The sequence below is a fragment of the Nomascus leucogenys genome, unplaced genomic scaffold, assembly GCF_006542625.1.
Source record: "Nomascus leucogenys isolate Asia unplaced genomic scaffold, Asia_NLE_v1 Super-Scaffold_285, whole genome shotgun sequence".
NCBI classification, from domain to species: domain Eukaryota; kingdom Metazoa; phylum Chordata; class Mammalia; order Primates; family Hylobatidae; genus Nomascus; species Nomascus leucogenys.
The window spans coordinates 137512-151855 of record NW_022095770.1 but is presented as its reverse complement, the minus strand read 5'-3'; the positions used below and the strand labels follow the sequence as shown (position 1 = coordinate 151855).

General features: G+C 42.5%; 1 protein-coding gene across 3 annotated transcripts in view; it reads right to left on the bottom strand.

The window, feature by feature from the left end:
• BRCA1 (BRCA1 DNA repair associated) overlaps positions 1 to 14344 on the bottom strand; it is an 84398-nt gene that overhangs the window by 54297 nt on the left and 15757 nt on the right. For 2 of the 3 annotated variants that reach the window (XM_030808075.1, NM_001308668.1), the window contains 5 exon segments: positions 10607 to 10684; positions 9015 to 9103; positions 8274 to 8413; positions 4382 to 4487; positions 1865 to 1910 (listed from right to left, as the gene is read on the bottom strand). In XM_030808075.1, the coding sequence (XP_030663935.1) occupies positions 1865 to 1910; positions 4382 to 4487; positions 8274 to 8413; positions 9015 to 9103; positions 10607 to 10684 (459 nt within the window). 3 annotated transcript variants of the gene reach the window in all.

Here is a 14344-nt window from a genome sequence, read left to right as displayed (position 1 = left end):
TAATCCCAGCACTTTGGGAGGCCGAGGCGGGCGGATCACGAGGTCAGGAGATCGAGACCATCCTGGCTAACACGGTGAAACCCCGTCTCTACTAAAAATACAAAAAAAATTAGCCGGGCGAGGTGGCAGGCGCCTGTAGTCCCAGCTACGCGGGAGGCTGAGGCAGGAGAATGGCGTGAACCCCGGGGGGCGGAGCCTGCAGTGAGCCGAGATCGCGCCACTGCACTCCAGCCTGGGTGAAAGAGCGAGACTCCGTCTCAAAAAAAAAAAAAAAAAAAAAAAAAAAATCAGAGCAGGAACATTGCTTTATGGACATGCAAATGAAAGCCAACATTTAAATGACAGCCAAAAGTTAGTTTTTAAAAACATTTAAAAGCATATCTTAATGAGAAGGAAGGAGCAAGGATATCTAAACAAAGGAAACCCTAGGATTGCAGATAACCCAACAGAATACAAACCACCACTTTGCTACACTACTTTCTGTGCTGCTTTTCAGTCTAAAAATCACTTCCTTCCAATTGTGAAATGAGGGAAGTAATTTACAAACAAAAACTGACAATATCGCCATCATAGTTCAGACTAGATCTTAGGGTCGACCGGGCATGGTAGCTCATGCCTGTAATCCCAGCACTTTGGGAGGCCGAGGTGGGTGGATCACTTGAGCTCAGGAGTTTGAAACCAGGCTGGCCAACATGGCAAAACCCTGTCTCTACTAAAAATACAAAAATTAGCTGGGTGTGGTGGCGTGTGCCTGCAATCCAGCTACTTGGGAGGCTGAGGCAGGAGAATCACTTGAACCAGGGAGTTGGAGATTGCAGTGAGCTGAGATGGCGCCACTACACTCCATCCTGGCAACAGGGCAAGACCCCGTCTCCAAAAAAAAAAACAAAACTTGGGTCAAGCAATAATTCCTAAGGAAGGTAGGTAACATAGTTGGGGCTGCTTGTAGATTATTATATAACATACAGACAAAGCTTGAGAGATATGTGGAAATAAGGAACAGAGGAAAGAAAGAGTTGAAAATGAAGTCCTTGAACATTTTCATCAGTCACAATTACTGCTGTGTCAATATTACTGTATATGAGGAACTTAGAGAACAATCTGCTAGAAGCAAGCATGTGCAGAGTTCTACTGTTATCCTAAATTCCTTTGGACAGTGCTAATAACTAAATCGAACAAACAAAAAGGGTATTTCCGGCCGGGCGCGGTGGCTCAAGCCTGTAATCCCAGCACTTTGGGAGGCCGAGGCGGGCGGATCACGAGGTCAGGAGATCGAGACCATCCTGGCTAACACAGTGAAACCCCGTCTCTACTAAAAATACAAAAAATTAGCCGGGTGTGTTGGCGGGCGCCTGTAGTCCCAGCTACTCGGGAGGCTGAGGCAGGAGAATGGCGTGAACCTGGGAGGCGGAGCTTGCAGTGAGCCGAGATCGCGCCACTGCACTCCAGCCTGGGGCACAGAGCAAGACTCCGTCTCAAAAAAAAAAAAAAAAAAAAAAAAACAAAAAGGGTATTTCCTCCACTATAAAATGAGGGAACTAAACTAGATGATCTGTAAGGTTTCTTCCAATACCATGATTCTAGTCTGCAGAAACACCAGCCTACTTAAGGGAGGAAGGTGGGAAGAGGGAGAAATCCAGAAAGAAAGGAAACAAAAAACTGTGGGGTATGCTTAGTACCCAGATGATGAAAAAAATCTGTACACCAAATCCCAAGTCGTGTGTTTACCTATATAACAAACTGCACGTACATCCCTGAACCTAAAATAAGTTAAAATATTTTTAAAAAGAGACAAACATCAATCCTTAATATTAACTAAATAGGAAAATACCAGCTTCATAGACAAAGGTTCTCTTTGACTCACCTGCAATAAGTTGCCTTATTAACTGTATCTTCAGAAGAATCAGATCCTAAAAAATTTCCCCCCAAAAAATAAATCAGTAAAAGTTTTCTTAATTAAAAGGGTTAAACAAAAAATGTACTTGTTGAAAAACAGATATTCAACTAGAAATATTTACTGAGCATCTACTGTGGCAGGTACAATGCTAGTTAAGCTAGTATGTAATACAGAGAAGTGGTTAAAAGCACGGGCTTGGCCAGGCACAGTGGCTCTCACCTGTAATCCCAGCACTTGAGGAGGCCGAGATGGGTGGATTATTTGAGGTTAGAAGTTTGAGACCAGCCTGGCCAACAAAGTGAGACCCCGTTTCTACTGAAAACAAAAACAAAAAAAAAGCACAGGCTCTGACATCTAACTTCCTAGGTTTGAACCATGGCTCAGCCACTTACTAGGTTTAATACGTTGGAAAAATTTCATAACCTCTCTGTGCCTTAATTTTCTCATCTGTAAAATAAGTATAATAGGAACAATCTCAGAGGTCTGTCAAGCATCTAATGAGTTATACAAGAAAAGCACAATAGTGCCTGGAATATAGTTAAGTGCTCCTAAATATCAACTACTGTAACTATTTTTACAATGCCTGTTGTCTAGGAATTTATGATCGTAAGCGGGGAAAACAGTAAGTGTTATGATAAATAGATGGTGGTGCCTGGGAACTCAAAAGATGGCTACCCTTTTTAATTATAAATATATTCTAAAAAGAATCCAATTTGAGAGCCCAGTTTGAATTCTGAGCTCAGCAACTCTTTTTTTTTTTTTTTTGGAGATGAGGTCTTGCTCTGTCACCCAGGTTGGAGTGCAGTGGCATGATCATAGCTCACTACAGCCTCAAACCCCTGGGTTCAATCTATCCACTCACCTCTGCCTCCTGAGTAGCTGGGACTACAGATGCACACCACCACACCAAGATAATTTTTAAAAAAAATTTTTTGTACAGATGAGGTCTTGCTATGTTGCCCAGGCTGGTCTCAAACTCCTGGCTTCAAGCAATCCTCTGCCACTGCTGAGATTACAGATGTGCACTACTATGCTGGCCTCAACTCTTCTTTTTATAAGCTTAAAAAAATTTATTATTTTTAAAAATTATTATTTTTTTGAGATGGAGTCTCTCTCTATTGCCCAGGCTGGAGTGCAGTGGTGTAGTGTTGGCTCATTGTAACCTCCGCCTCCCTGGTTCAAGCTATTCTCCTGCCTCAGCCTCCCAAGTACTGGGATTACAAGCATGTGCCACCACACCCAGCTAATTTTTTTTTTGGTATTTTTAGTAAAGAGGGGTTTCTTCAGGTTATTCAGGCTGGTCTCGAACTCTGATCTCAGGTGATCTACCTGCTTCAGCCTCCCAAAGTGTTGGGATTACAGGCATGAGCCACCGTACCTGGCCAAAAATTTATTATTATTTAAAAAATAGAGACAGGGTTTCCCTATGTTGGCCAGGCTGGTCTTAAACTCATGGACTCAACCAATCCTTCTGCCTCGGCCTTCCAAAGTGTTAGGATTACAGGCATGAGCCATCCTGCCCAGCCAAGATTCAGCTCTTTTTTTTTTTTGAGACAGAGTTTCACTCTTGTTGCCTAGGCTGGAGTGTAATGGTGCGATCTCGGCTCACCGCAACCTCTGCCTCCTGGGTTCAAGCGATTCTCCTGCCTCAGCCTCCTGAGTAGCTGGGATTACAGGCATGAGCCACCACCCCAGCGAATTTTTTTTTTTTTTTTAGTTGAGATGGGGTTTCTCCATGCTGGTCAGGCTGGTCTTGAACTCCCGACCTCAGGTGATCCGCCCACCTCTGCCTCCCAAAGTGCTGGGATTACAGGCATGAGCCACTGCGCCTGGCGATTCAGCTCTTCTTAAAAGGCTTCCTCATCTAGTACAATTTATCTTGGAATTAAATACTGTAGCAGTCCATCATGTTTTTTCTTATTGCTACTCTCCATCTTTCCAAAACATATTTACACATATTTAAAACCAGATATTCTTTCTTTTGCTCTTTTTTTTTTAGATGGAGTTTCGCTCTTTTTGCCCAGGCTGGAGTGCAATGGTGCAATCTCGGCTCACTGCAACCTCCACCTCCCGGGTTCAAGTGATTCTCCTGCCTCAGCCTCCCAAGTAGCTGGGATTACAGGTATGTGCCACCACACCTGGCTGATTTTGTATTTTTTGGTAGAGACAGAGTTTCTCTATGTTGGCCAGGCTGGTCTCGAACTCCCGACCTCAGGTGATCCGCCCACTTTGGCTTCCCAAAGTGCTGGGATTACAGGTGTGAGCCACCGTGCCCGGCCTCTTTTGCTCCCTTTTTAAAGTAAAGATTCTTCAAGGTGGGAACTGCATCTTTTACATTATTTATAACTCACCATAGGGCTCATAAAATTCACTTCCCAAAGCTGCCTACCACAAATATAAATTATGACCAAGATTTTTGGCAAAACTATAAGATAAGCAATCCAGCAATTATTATTAAATACTTAAAAAACCTGAGACCCTTACCCAATTCAATGTAGACAGACTTCTTTTGAGGTTGTATCTGCTGCTTTGTCCTCAGAGTTCTCACAGTTCCAAGGTTAGAGAGTTGGACACTGAAACTGGTTTCCTGCTAAACAGTATGGTAAAGAACAGTCAAGCAATTGTTGGCCAGTTCTGTGTTTTTCCTCCTGAAGAGAAACTTGACACCATGGACAAAATAAATTGACCATCATCAGTCAGCTAACATGTATGATGCCTGGAAAAAATGCCCGGAAATTTACACACTAAAATGTCTGGGGCTGGGAGCGGTAGCTCATGCCTATAATCCCAGCACTCTGGAAGGCTGGGGCAAGACTGCTTGAGGCCAGGAGTTCAAGACCAGCATAAGCAACAGAGTGAGACCCAGTCTCTACAAAATAATAGTAGTAGTAATAATAAAATGTCTGGGATATGTGTGATTTGAATATTTTTTCTTTCAAACCTAATTATGTATTATTTGTGTAATTTTTGAAGTATTAATATAGCATATTTTGAAGCTGATACTTGATATACATTCCAATCACATCTGATAACATTTTTTTTTGCTTTGGGGGGGGTAGAGAGTCCTGCTCTGTCACCCAGACTGGAGTGCAGTGGCGCAATCTCAGCTCACTGCAACCTCTGCCTCCTAAGTTCAAGAGATTCTCCTGCCTCAGCCTCCTGAGTAGCTGGGATTACAAGCGCGTGCCACTATGCCTGGCTAATTTGTGTGTGTGTGTGTGTGTGTGTGTGTGTGTATACACGTATATATATATATACGTAATCCCAGCACTTTGGGATATATGTATATATATGTTTTTTTTTTTTTTTTTTTGAGACAGAGTCTTGCTCTGTTGCCAGGCTAGGGTGCAGTGGCGCGATCTTGGCACACTGCAACCTCCACCTCCCTGATTCAGTTGATTCTCCTGCCTTAGCCTCCCGAGTAGCTGCAACTACAGGCGCACGCCACCACACCTAGTTAATTTTTGTATTTTTAGTAGAGACAGGTTTCACCATGTTGGCCAGGCTGGTCTCACACTCCTGAACTCAGGTGATCTGCTTGCCTCGGCTTCCCAAAGTGCTAGGATTACAGCCATGAGCCACCGTGCCTGGCCAATAACATTTTTAAAAAGGATAAATGATGACAATAAAACCCCAGCACTCCTAAGAACATTTAGTATAGGAACGAGTATTTAAAAGCCCAACATTACTTTTTTTTTTCTTCCTTTTTAGCCTTTCTATATCTTTTGAAAAATGAATGCTGGTACTATAAGAACTACTTTTATTTTACTTGTTTTTTTTAGACAGAGTCTTGTTCTGTTGCCCAGGCTGGAGCGTGGTGGCATGATCTCGGTTCACTGCAACCTCTGTCTCCTGGGTTCAAGTGATCCTCCCACCTCAGCCTCCCAAGGAGCTGGGACTACATGCGCACGCCACCATGCCTGGCTAATTTTTGTATTTTTTGTAGAGATGGGGTTTCGCCACATTGCCCAGGCTGGCCTTGAACTCCAGGACTCAAGAGATCCACCCGCCTTGGCCTCCCAAAGTGCTGGGATTACAGGCAGGAGCCACTGCGCCCAGCTAGAACAATTACTTTTTTTTCTTTTTTGAGACAGAGTCTCACTCTACCGCCCAGGCTGGAGTGCAGTGGCACGATCTTGGCTCGTTGCAACCTCCGCGTCCTAGGTCCAAGCAATTCTTGTGCCTCAGCCTCCCGAGTAGCTGGGATTACAGGCACGTGCCATCACACCCAGCTAATTTTTGTATTTTTAGTAGAGATAGGGTTTCACCATGTTGGCCAGGCTGGTCTCAAACTCCTGACCTCAAATTATCTGCCTGCCTCAGCCTCCCAAAGTGCTGGGATTACAGGTGCAAGCTACTACGCCCAGCCCCAGAATGATTACTTTTTAAGATCTCCATCATTCATGCACATATAAGTAACAACAGAGCAAATCACTACATTTTCTTTAACAATTACACCTTTTAAGTTGAAGTAATTTTCCCTTTTTCTAAAAGATAGGGTCTCAGTCACCTGCACTGGAGTCCAGTGGCACAGTCATAGCTCAACTGCAGCCTTGACTTCCTATGTTAAAGCAATGCTCCAGCCTCAGCCTCCCAAGTAGCTAGGACCACAGGTGCATACCACCACACCAGCTAAGTTTTTTTTTTTTTTTTTTTTTTTTTTTGAGACAGAGTCTCACTCTGTCACCCAGGCTGGAGTGCAGTGGCGGGATCTCAGCTCACTGCAAGCTCCGCCTCCCAGGTTCACGCCATTCTCCTGCCTCAGCCTCCCGAGTAGCTGGGACTACAGGAGTCCGCCACCACACCCAGCTAATTTTTTGTATTTTTAGTAGAGACCGGGTTTTACCATGTTGGCCAGGGTGGTCTCAATCTCCTGACTTCATGATCCATTGGCCTCGGCCTCCCAAAGTGCTGGGATTACAGGTGTTAGCCACTGCGCCCGGCCAGTTCTTTTTTTTTTTTTGCAACTAGATCTTGCTTTGTTGCCCGCGCTGAAGTGTAGTGGAGTGATCATAGCTCACTGTAGTCTACATCTCCTGGACTCAAGTGATCCTTCTGTCTCAGCTTCCCAAGTAGCTGGGACTATAGGCACACACCACCATGCCCAGATAATTTAAAAAAACTTTTAATATAGACAAGGACTTGCTATGTTGCCCAAACTGGTCTTGAACTCCTGAGCTCAGGCAATCCTCAAGCCTCCTAGTGCTGGGATTACAGGCGTGAGCCACGGCACCCAACTAATTTTTTTTTTTTAATCGTAGAGACAGTGTCTCGCTGTGTTGCCCAAGCTGGGCTCAAAGGACCTCCTACCTCAGCCTCCCAAAGTGTTGGGATTATAGACATGAGCCATGGCACCCAGCTGAAGTATTTCCAAATGCTTAAAAATATCAGTGACCTTATGGCTATTTTAGATAAGCATCACAGTGCAGATAAAGCTCCAAAGCAAGGAAGGGCCTATAAAAGCTCTCTTTTTTTGGCCGGGCTTGATGGCTCACGCCTGTAATCCCAGCACTCTGGGAGGGTGGATCACCTGAGGTCAGGAGTTCGAGACCAGCCTGACCAATATGGTGAAACCCCGACTCTACTAAAATTACAAAAATTAGCCAGGTCTGGTGTCATACCCCTGTAGTTCCAACTACTCAGGAGGCTGAGGCAGGAGAATTGCTTGAACCTGGGAGGCGGAGGTTGCAGTGAGCTGACGTGTCACTGCGCTCCAGCCTGGGCGACAGAGCGAGACTCTGTCTCAAAAAAAAAAAAAATTTGTCTTTTTGGTGTATCTGATGGGGATCTTACTATGTTACCTGGGCTGGTCTCAAACCTGGACTCAAGTGATCCTCCCATTTCAGCCTCCTAAGTAGCTGGGATTATAGGTACATTCACCTCACCTGGCTGTAAGGTCTGTCTCTTGATTATATCAGGTACCCTGATGTTCTCTGAACTCTGATTAGAACACTTGTCTAACCACTTAATATACCATCTTTCCTTCTTCACTAACTTTTTATATAAATCTATGAGCATCTAGCACATTCACTAACATATTCACAATGCTCAATAAAGAGATGTTGCCAGAATAAATGAAAATGGTTTTACTGGCCGGGCACAGTGGCTCACACCTGTAATCCCAGCACTTTGGGAAGCCGAGGTGGGTGGATCACCTGAAGTTAGGAGTTCGAGACCAGCCTGGCCAACATGATGAAACCCCGTCTCTACTAAAAATACAAAAATTAGCCGGGCATGGTGGCGCGTGCCTGTAATCCCAGCTACTAAGGGGGCTAAGGCAGGAGGACTGCTTCTAGCCTGGGCCACAGAGCAAGACTCCATCTCAAAAAAAAAAAAAAAAAAAAAAGAAGAAGCAGAAGAAAACAAATGGTTTTACCAAGGAAGGATTTTCAGGTTCACTCTGTAGAAGTCTTTTGGCACGGTTTCTGTAGCCCATACTTTGGATGATAGAAACTTCATCTTTTAGATGTTCAGGAGAGTTATTTTCCTTTTTTGCAAAATTATAACTGTTTGCATCTGTAAAATACATGGGAAAACATTATGTTTGCAGTTAGAGAAAAATGTATGAATTATAATCAAAGAAACCAAGAGAAACCCTATGTATGCTCTTTGTTGTGTTAAGACAATGCATTGTTACCTGTGATTTTTTAAAAAATGAAATTTTAAAAAATCAACTGGAAATTTTACTCCTAGGAAACAAAAACAAATACGCAGACCATCAAAGTTATTTAGAGTCCTTGTTTTCTACCTTAACACTAAGAAATTTGCCTATCAATACTGTATTTCACTAAAGCTAAGACACCAACAATGTAAGTTGCACTATTATTTTCTGTATCACTAAGAAAGAAAGCACACAAATTAAACAAATGACACACCATCAATAGTAAAATGTTCCCAATTTCAGAGATGTTAAGATATGAAAAATGTGCACCTTACGATTGATAGAATAAGGTGTGAGACCAGTGGGAGTAATTTTTTAAAAGAGATTACAGATACAGAACTAAAATTAACCTCGACTAAAAGGTCTTATAACCACATCATAGAAAGTAATTGTGCAAACTTCCTGAATTTTCATGGACAGCACTTGAGTGTCATTCTTGGGATATTCAACACTTACACTGCAAACCTGTGTCAAGCTGAAAAGCACAAATGATTTTCAATAGCTCTTCAACAAGTTGACTAAATCTCGTACTTTCTTGTAGGCTTCTGAAATTAAATTGTTTGAGAAACACACTCAGCAAGTGATTATCATCGTTTTAAAGACAGTAAAATAAGAAAAGACATGTAAACAAATAAAAATAAGATGCAGCAACAGTAGAAAACCTCTATAATCAATACATCATCGACATCTGTATAAACCGTGTGACAGTAGTGATTTAGTAACTTTTTGTCATTCATTTAAGCCTACCAAATGCCTAAAATTATCTGATATAATACTGCCTTAAATCCACAGCAGATATAATGCATTGCATAGAAAACTAGAGTACTTTTTTTTTTTTTTTAATTTAGAGACAGAGTCTTGCTCTATTGCCCAGGCTAGCATTCAGTGCCACAATCATAGCTCACTGCAGCCTCAAACTTCTGTACTCAAGCTATCCTCCCACTATAGCCTCCCAAGTAGCTAGGACTATGGGCATATGCAACCATGTACATTTATTTATTTATTTTTGTTGGTAGTGATGGGGTCTCACTATGTTGCCCAGGCTGATCTCAAACTCCTGGTCTCAAGCAATCACCCCACCTCAGCCTCCTAGAGTGCTAGGGTTATAGGCATGAGCAATCACACCCTGCTGAGCTTACTGTTCTTAACATCTGAACCCTGCCCAATCCCTCACTGTTAGTTCTGCCTCTCGAGGATTTCTGTCAAATTATGATTACATTTCTTTGAAAACACATAGGTAACAATGTCCAAAGGGAGATTTGGGTTTAGTAAAGTGGAATTGAAACACAATTCATTCATTCCTTTAAGCATCTGAGTACCTACTATGTACCAAACTTAGGAAAAACAGTGTTGAAACAAAGTTACTACTCTAATAGAATTTACATTGTAGCAGAAGAGATACACAATATATAAATACATTGTGTTTGTGTAAATACTTAGATAGAAATAAACACACACCTGTAACTCCAGCACTTTGGGAGGCCAAAGTGGGCAGATCACCTGAGCTCAGGAGTTACCAGCCTGGGCAACATGGTAAAACCTCATCTCTACAAAAAATACAAAAATTGGCCGGGCATGGTAGCGTGTCCCTGTAGTCCCAGCTACTTGGGAGGCTAAGGCAGGAGGAGGCTGGGAGACAGAGGTTACAGTGAGCTGAGATCACGCCACTGCACTCCAGCCTCAGTGACAGAGCAGGACCCTGTCTTAAAAAAAAAAAAAAAGAAAAGGAAACACAATCAAAAACATAAAAACAAGATTAGCAGACAATGGGGGTACGGCGATACAGCCCCACTTTACATAAGTCAGCAAGTTTTTACACTAGAAGCATTAGAGAAAGGCAGTAAGTTTCTAATACCTGTATAAGGCAGATGTCCCATAAAACTTTCAGGAAAATAACTTTGGAAATAATTTACTGTCTGCTAAAAACTCTTTTATAAATTTTTCTACTGATGAATGGTTTTATTGGAATGCTAGCTATGTTATTAAATAATTTCTACTTTTTCCTACTGTTGTTGCTTTCAACCTAGCATCATTACCAAATTATATACCTTTTGGTTATATCATTCTTACATAAAGGACACTGTGAAGGCCCTTTCTTCTGGTTGAGAAGTTTCAGCATGCAAAATCTATAAATTATAAAGAAAGAAAGCACAATTTAATTTACTTCCTTTTGTAGAGAGAATACTCAAAAGGCAAATAGCCATGAAAAGATAATCTCACAACTGCCCTTAAGAGCCATTTAAAAAGTAATGGCAGGTGAATTACAAGCAATAGTTTCCTAATTGTTTTTGGATGCTGCATAAGCAAAAACCTAAACTACATAAGCAATGATCTATGAAAACTGAACTTACATGCATATGGCTTACTGTTATGATCACATAAAACTTAGTAAAAGTCAATATGGCATATTTAATGATATATTCATAATTATTTCATGCTGCATAATCAAATATAAATGGTAAGTAGTTCATGTAAGATGCTTATAATTAGTTTAAAATCTCAACACCTCACCCCAAAGCTATAGTAATCAAGAAAGTGTGGTAATAGCATAAGAATAGACACATACATCAATAAAATAGAATTGAGAGTACAGAAATAAACTCATACATACATCTGTGATCAAGTGATTTTCAACAATAAATACCAAGACGATTTTTCTTTTCTTTTCTTTTCTTTTCTTTTTTTTTTTTTTTTTTGAGACGGAGTCTCGCTCTGTCTCCCAGGCTGGAGTTCAGTGGCACGATCTTGGCTCACTGCAACCTCCACCTCCTGGGTTCACACCATTCTCCTGCCTCAGCCTCCCAAGCAGCTGGGACTACAGGCGCCCAGCACCACGCCCGGCTAATTTTTTTATTTTTAGTAGAGACGGGGTTTCACCAAGTTAGCCAGGATGGTCTCCATCTCCTGACCTCGTGATCTGCCCGCCTCGGCCTCCCAAAGTGCTGAGATTATCGGTGTGAGCCACCGTGCCTGGCCAACGACTTTTATTTTCTTAATTTTTTTTTTTTTTTTTTTTTTTTGAGACTGAGTCTCTCTCTTTCTCCCAGGCTGGAGGGTAGTGACACAATCTTGGCTCACTACAACCTCCACCTCCTAGGCTCAAGCAATTCTCGTGCCTCAGCCTCCCGAGTAGCTGGGATTACAGACATGCACGACCATATCCAGCTAATTTTTTGTATTTTTAGTTTCACCATGTTGGCCAGGCTAGTCTTGAACTCCTGGCCTCAAATTGATCCATCTGCCTTGGCCTCCCAGAGTGCTGTGATTACAGGCATGAGCCACCGCGCCCAGGCCAAAGATGATTAAATGGGAAAATAATACTTTTTGTGTTTTTAACAAATAGTGTTGGGACAAAAGTATACCCACATGTAAAAGAATGAAATTATACTCCTATCTCACACCAAATAACAAAAGTTAACTCAAAGTGGATCATAGACCAGAAGTAGAGAGAGCAATGGTGATGATAATTAAAAGCAGCAATTCACTTATACAACCAATATTTACTATGTCTAGTACTATTCTAGATGGAGGGGATTCAATAGAAAAGCAAAATGAGATCCTGCAAAATAAAACATAAAGGACATAATATACCGGTGAAAGGGGTGACTAGGTAGGGAGTAAATAGCAGACACTGACAATGAAGAGACCCAGGAAAGAAAAGATTAAGGGGCTAAAAAAAAAAAAAAAGCCACTGGGGCTGTGCACAGTGGTCCACACCTGTAATCCCAGCACTTAGGGAGGTGAGTGAATCACTTGAGGCCAGGAGTTCAAGACCAGCCTGGCCAACATGGTGAAACCCTGTCTCTACTAAATATATAAAAATTAGCTGGGTGTGGTGGTGGTGCACTGTAGTCCCAGTTACTCGGGAGGCTGAGGCATGAGAATAAGTTGAACCTGGGAGGCGGGGGTTACAGTGAGCCAATATCGCACCACTGCATTCCAGCCTGGGCAACAGAGTGAGATTGTGCCAAAAAAAAAAGAAAAAAAAAAAAGGCATTGGGAATTGTGAGAGAAGACACTTAGAGAATATTTACTAGCCAGGTAATTTAACATTTATTACCCTCTCTTGGCCGGGTGCAGTGGCTCATGTCTGCAATCCCAGCAGGCCAAGGCAGGCGGATCACTTGAGGCCAAGAGTTTGAGACCAGCCTGGCTAACATGGTGAAACCCTGTCTCTACTAAAAATACAACAAAATTAGCCAGGCGTGGTGGGCACATGCCTGAGTCCCAGCTACTTGGGAGGCTGAGGCATGAGAATCACTGAACCCAGGATGGCAGAGGTTGCAATGAGCTGAGAGAGCGCCACTGCACTCCACCCTGGGCAACAGAGGAAGACTCTGTCTCAAAAAAAAAAAAAAAAAATGGCCAGGCGCAGTGGCTCACGCCTGTAATCCCAACACTTTGGGAGAGGTCAGGAGTTCGAGACCAGCCTGACCAACAAGGAGAAACCCTGTCTCTACTAAAAATACAAAAATTAGCCGGGCGTGGTGGCATGTGCCTGTAATCCTGGCTACTCGGGAGGCTGAGGCAGGAGAATCTCTTGAACCCGGGAGGCGGAGGTTGCAGTAAGCTGAGATCGCACCATTGCACTCCAGCCTGGGCAACAAGAGCGAAACTCCATCTCAAAAAAAAAAAAAAAAAAAAAAAAAAAAAAAAAAAAAAAAAATAAAAACCCAACTATATCTGTATCTCTATTTATCTATCTATCTATCTATCTATCTATCTATCTATCTACCTACCTACCTATCTGTCTATAGTCTTGAACTCCTGACCTCAAGTGATCCGCCTGCTTCAGCCTCCCAAAGTGCTGGGATTACAGGTGTGAGCCATTGCGCCAGGCTACTTTTTATCTTTACTTTTGTACAGATGTGGTTTCACTATATTGCCCAGTCTGGTCTCGAACTCCTGGCCTCAAGTGATCCTCCCGCCTCGGCATCCCAACGTGCTGGGATTACAGGCATGAGCCATCAAGCCTGGCCTTATCTTCATTTTTATAGAGTAGAGGCTTGTCCCAGATCACAAGTAATTAAGCAATGAAGGTTATATTGGATCCAGAATTGGATTGTAGCAAAGCCCACAATCTTCCTTTTTTCTTTTTTGACAGGGAAACTAAGTCTGGAGAGAGGCACCCACAATCTTCCTACCAGAGAAAGTGAATGTAGGTAGGTAAGGTCAAGGAGACATGTGTCCTTCTTCGCTGATATAGATGCTTCAAGTACCACATTGCACTCAACAAAACAATGACTCTATAGTTTGGAAGATGAGGCTGTCAAAAAGCTACCTCCACTGTACATAAGTACCTTTAAAACTCAGAATAGAGGCTCCTGCTCCTTCAGAATCTACAAATACTACATATACTCTAGTATAATGGATCAAGGAGGCATCAAGCATTACTCTAGCAAATAGTACAATTGAACAATTCAGAGCAGCAGTAGGGAGGAAATTCCATGATAGTACTGCAATAATATAGTACAGTAGAGCTAAGCTGTCTCGTGCTGTAGTCTATACAATTATATAAATAATTCAGCGGAACTAGATACCCAAAAATCAACCAAGATAAGGATTCGAATCTTTTTTTTTTTTTTTTTTTTTTTTGAGACGGAGTCTCGCTTTGTCTCACAGGCTGGAGTGCAGTGGCACGATCTCGGCTCACTGCAAGCTCTGCCTCCTGGGTTCGCGCCATTCTCCTGCCTCAGCCTCCCGAGTAGCTGGGGCTACAGGTGCCCGCTACCACACCTGGCTAACTTTTTGTAATTTTAGTAGAGGCGGGGTTTCACTGTGTTAGC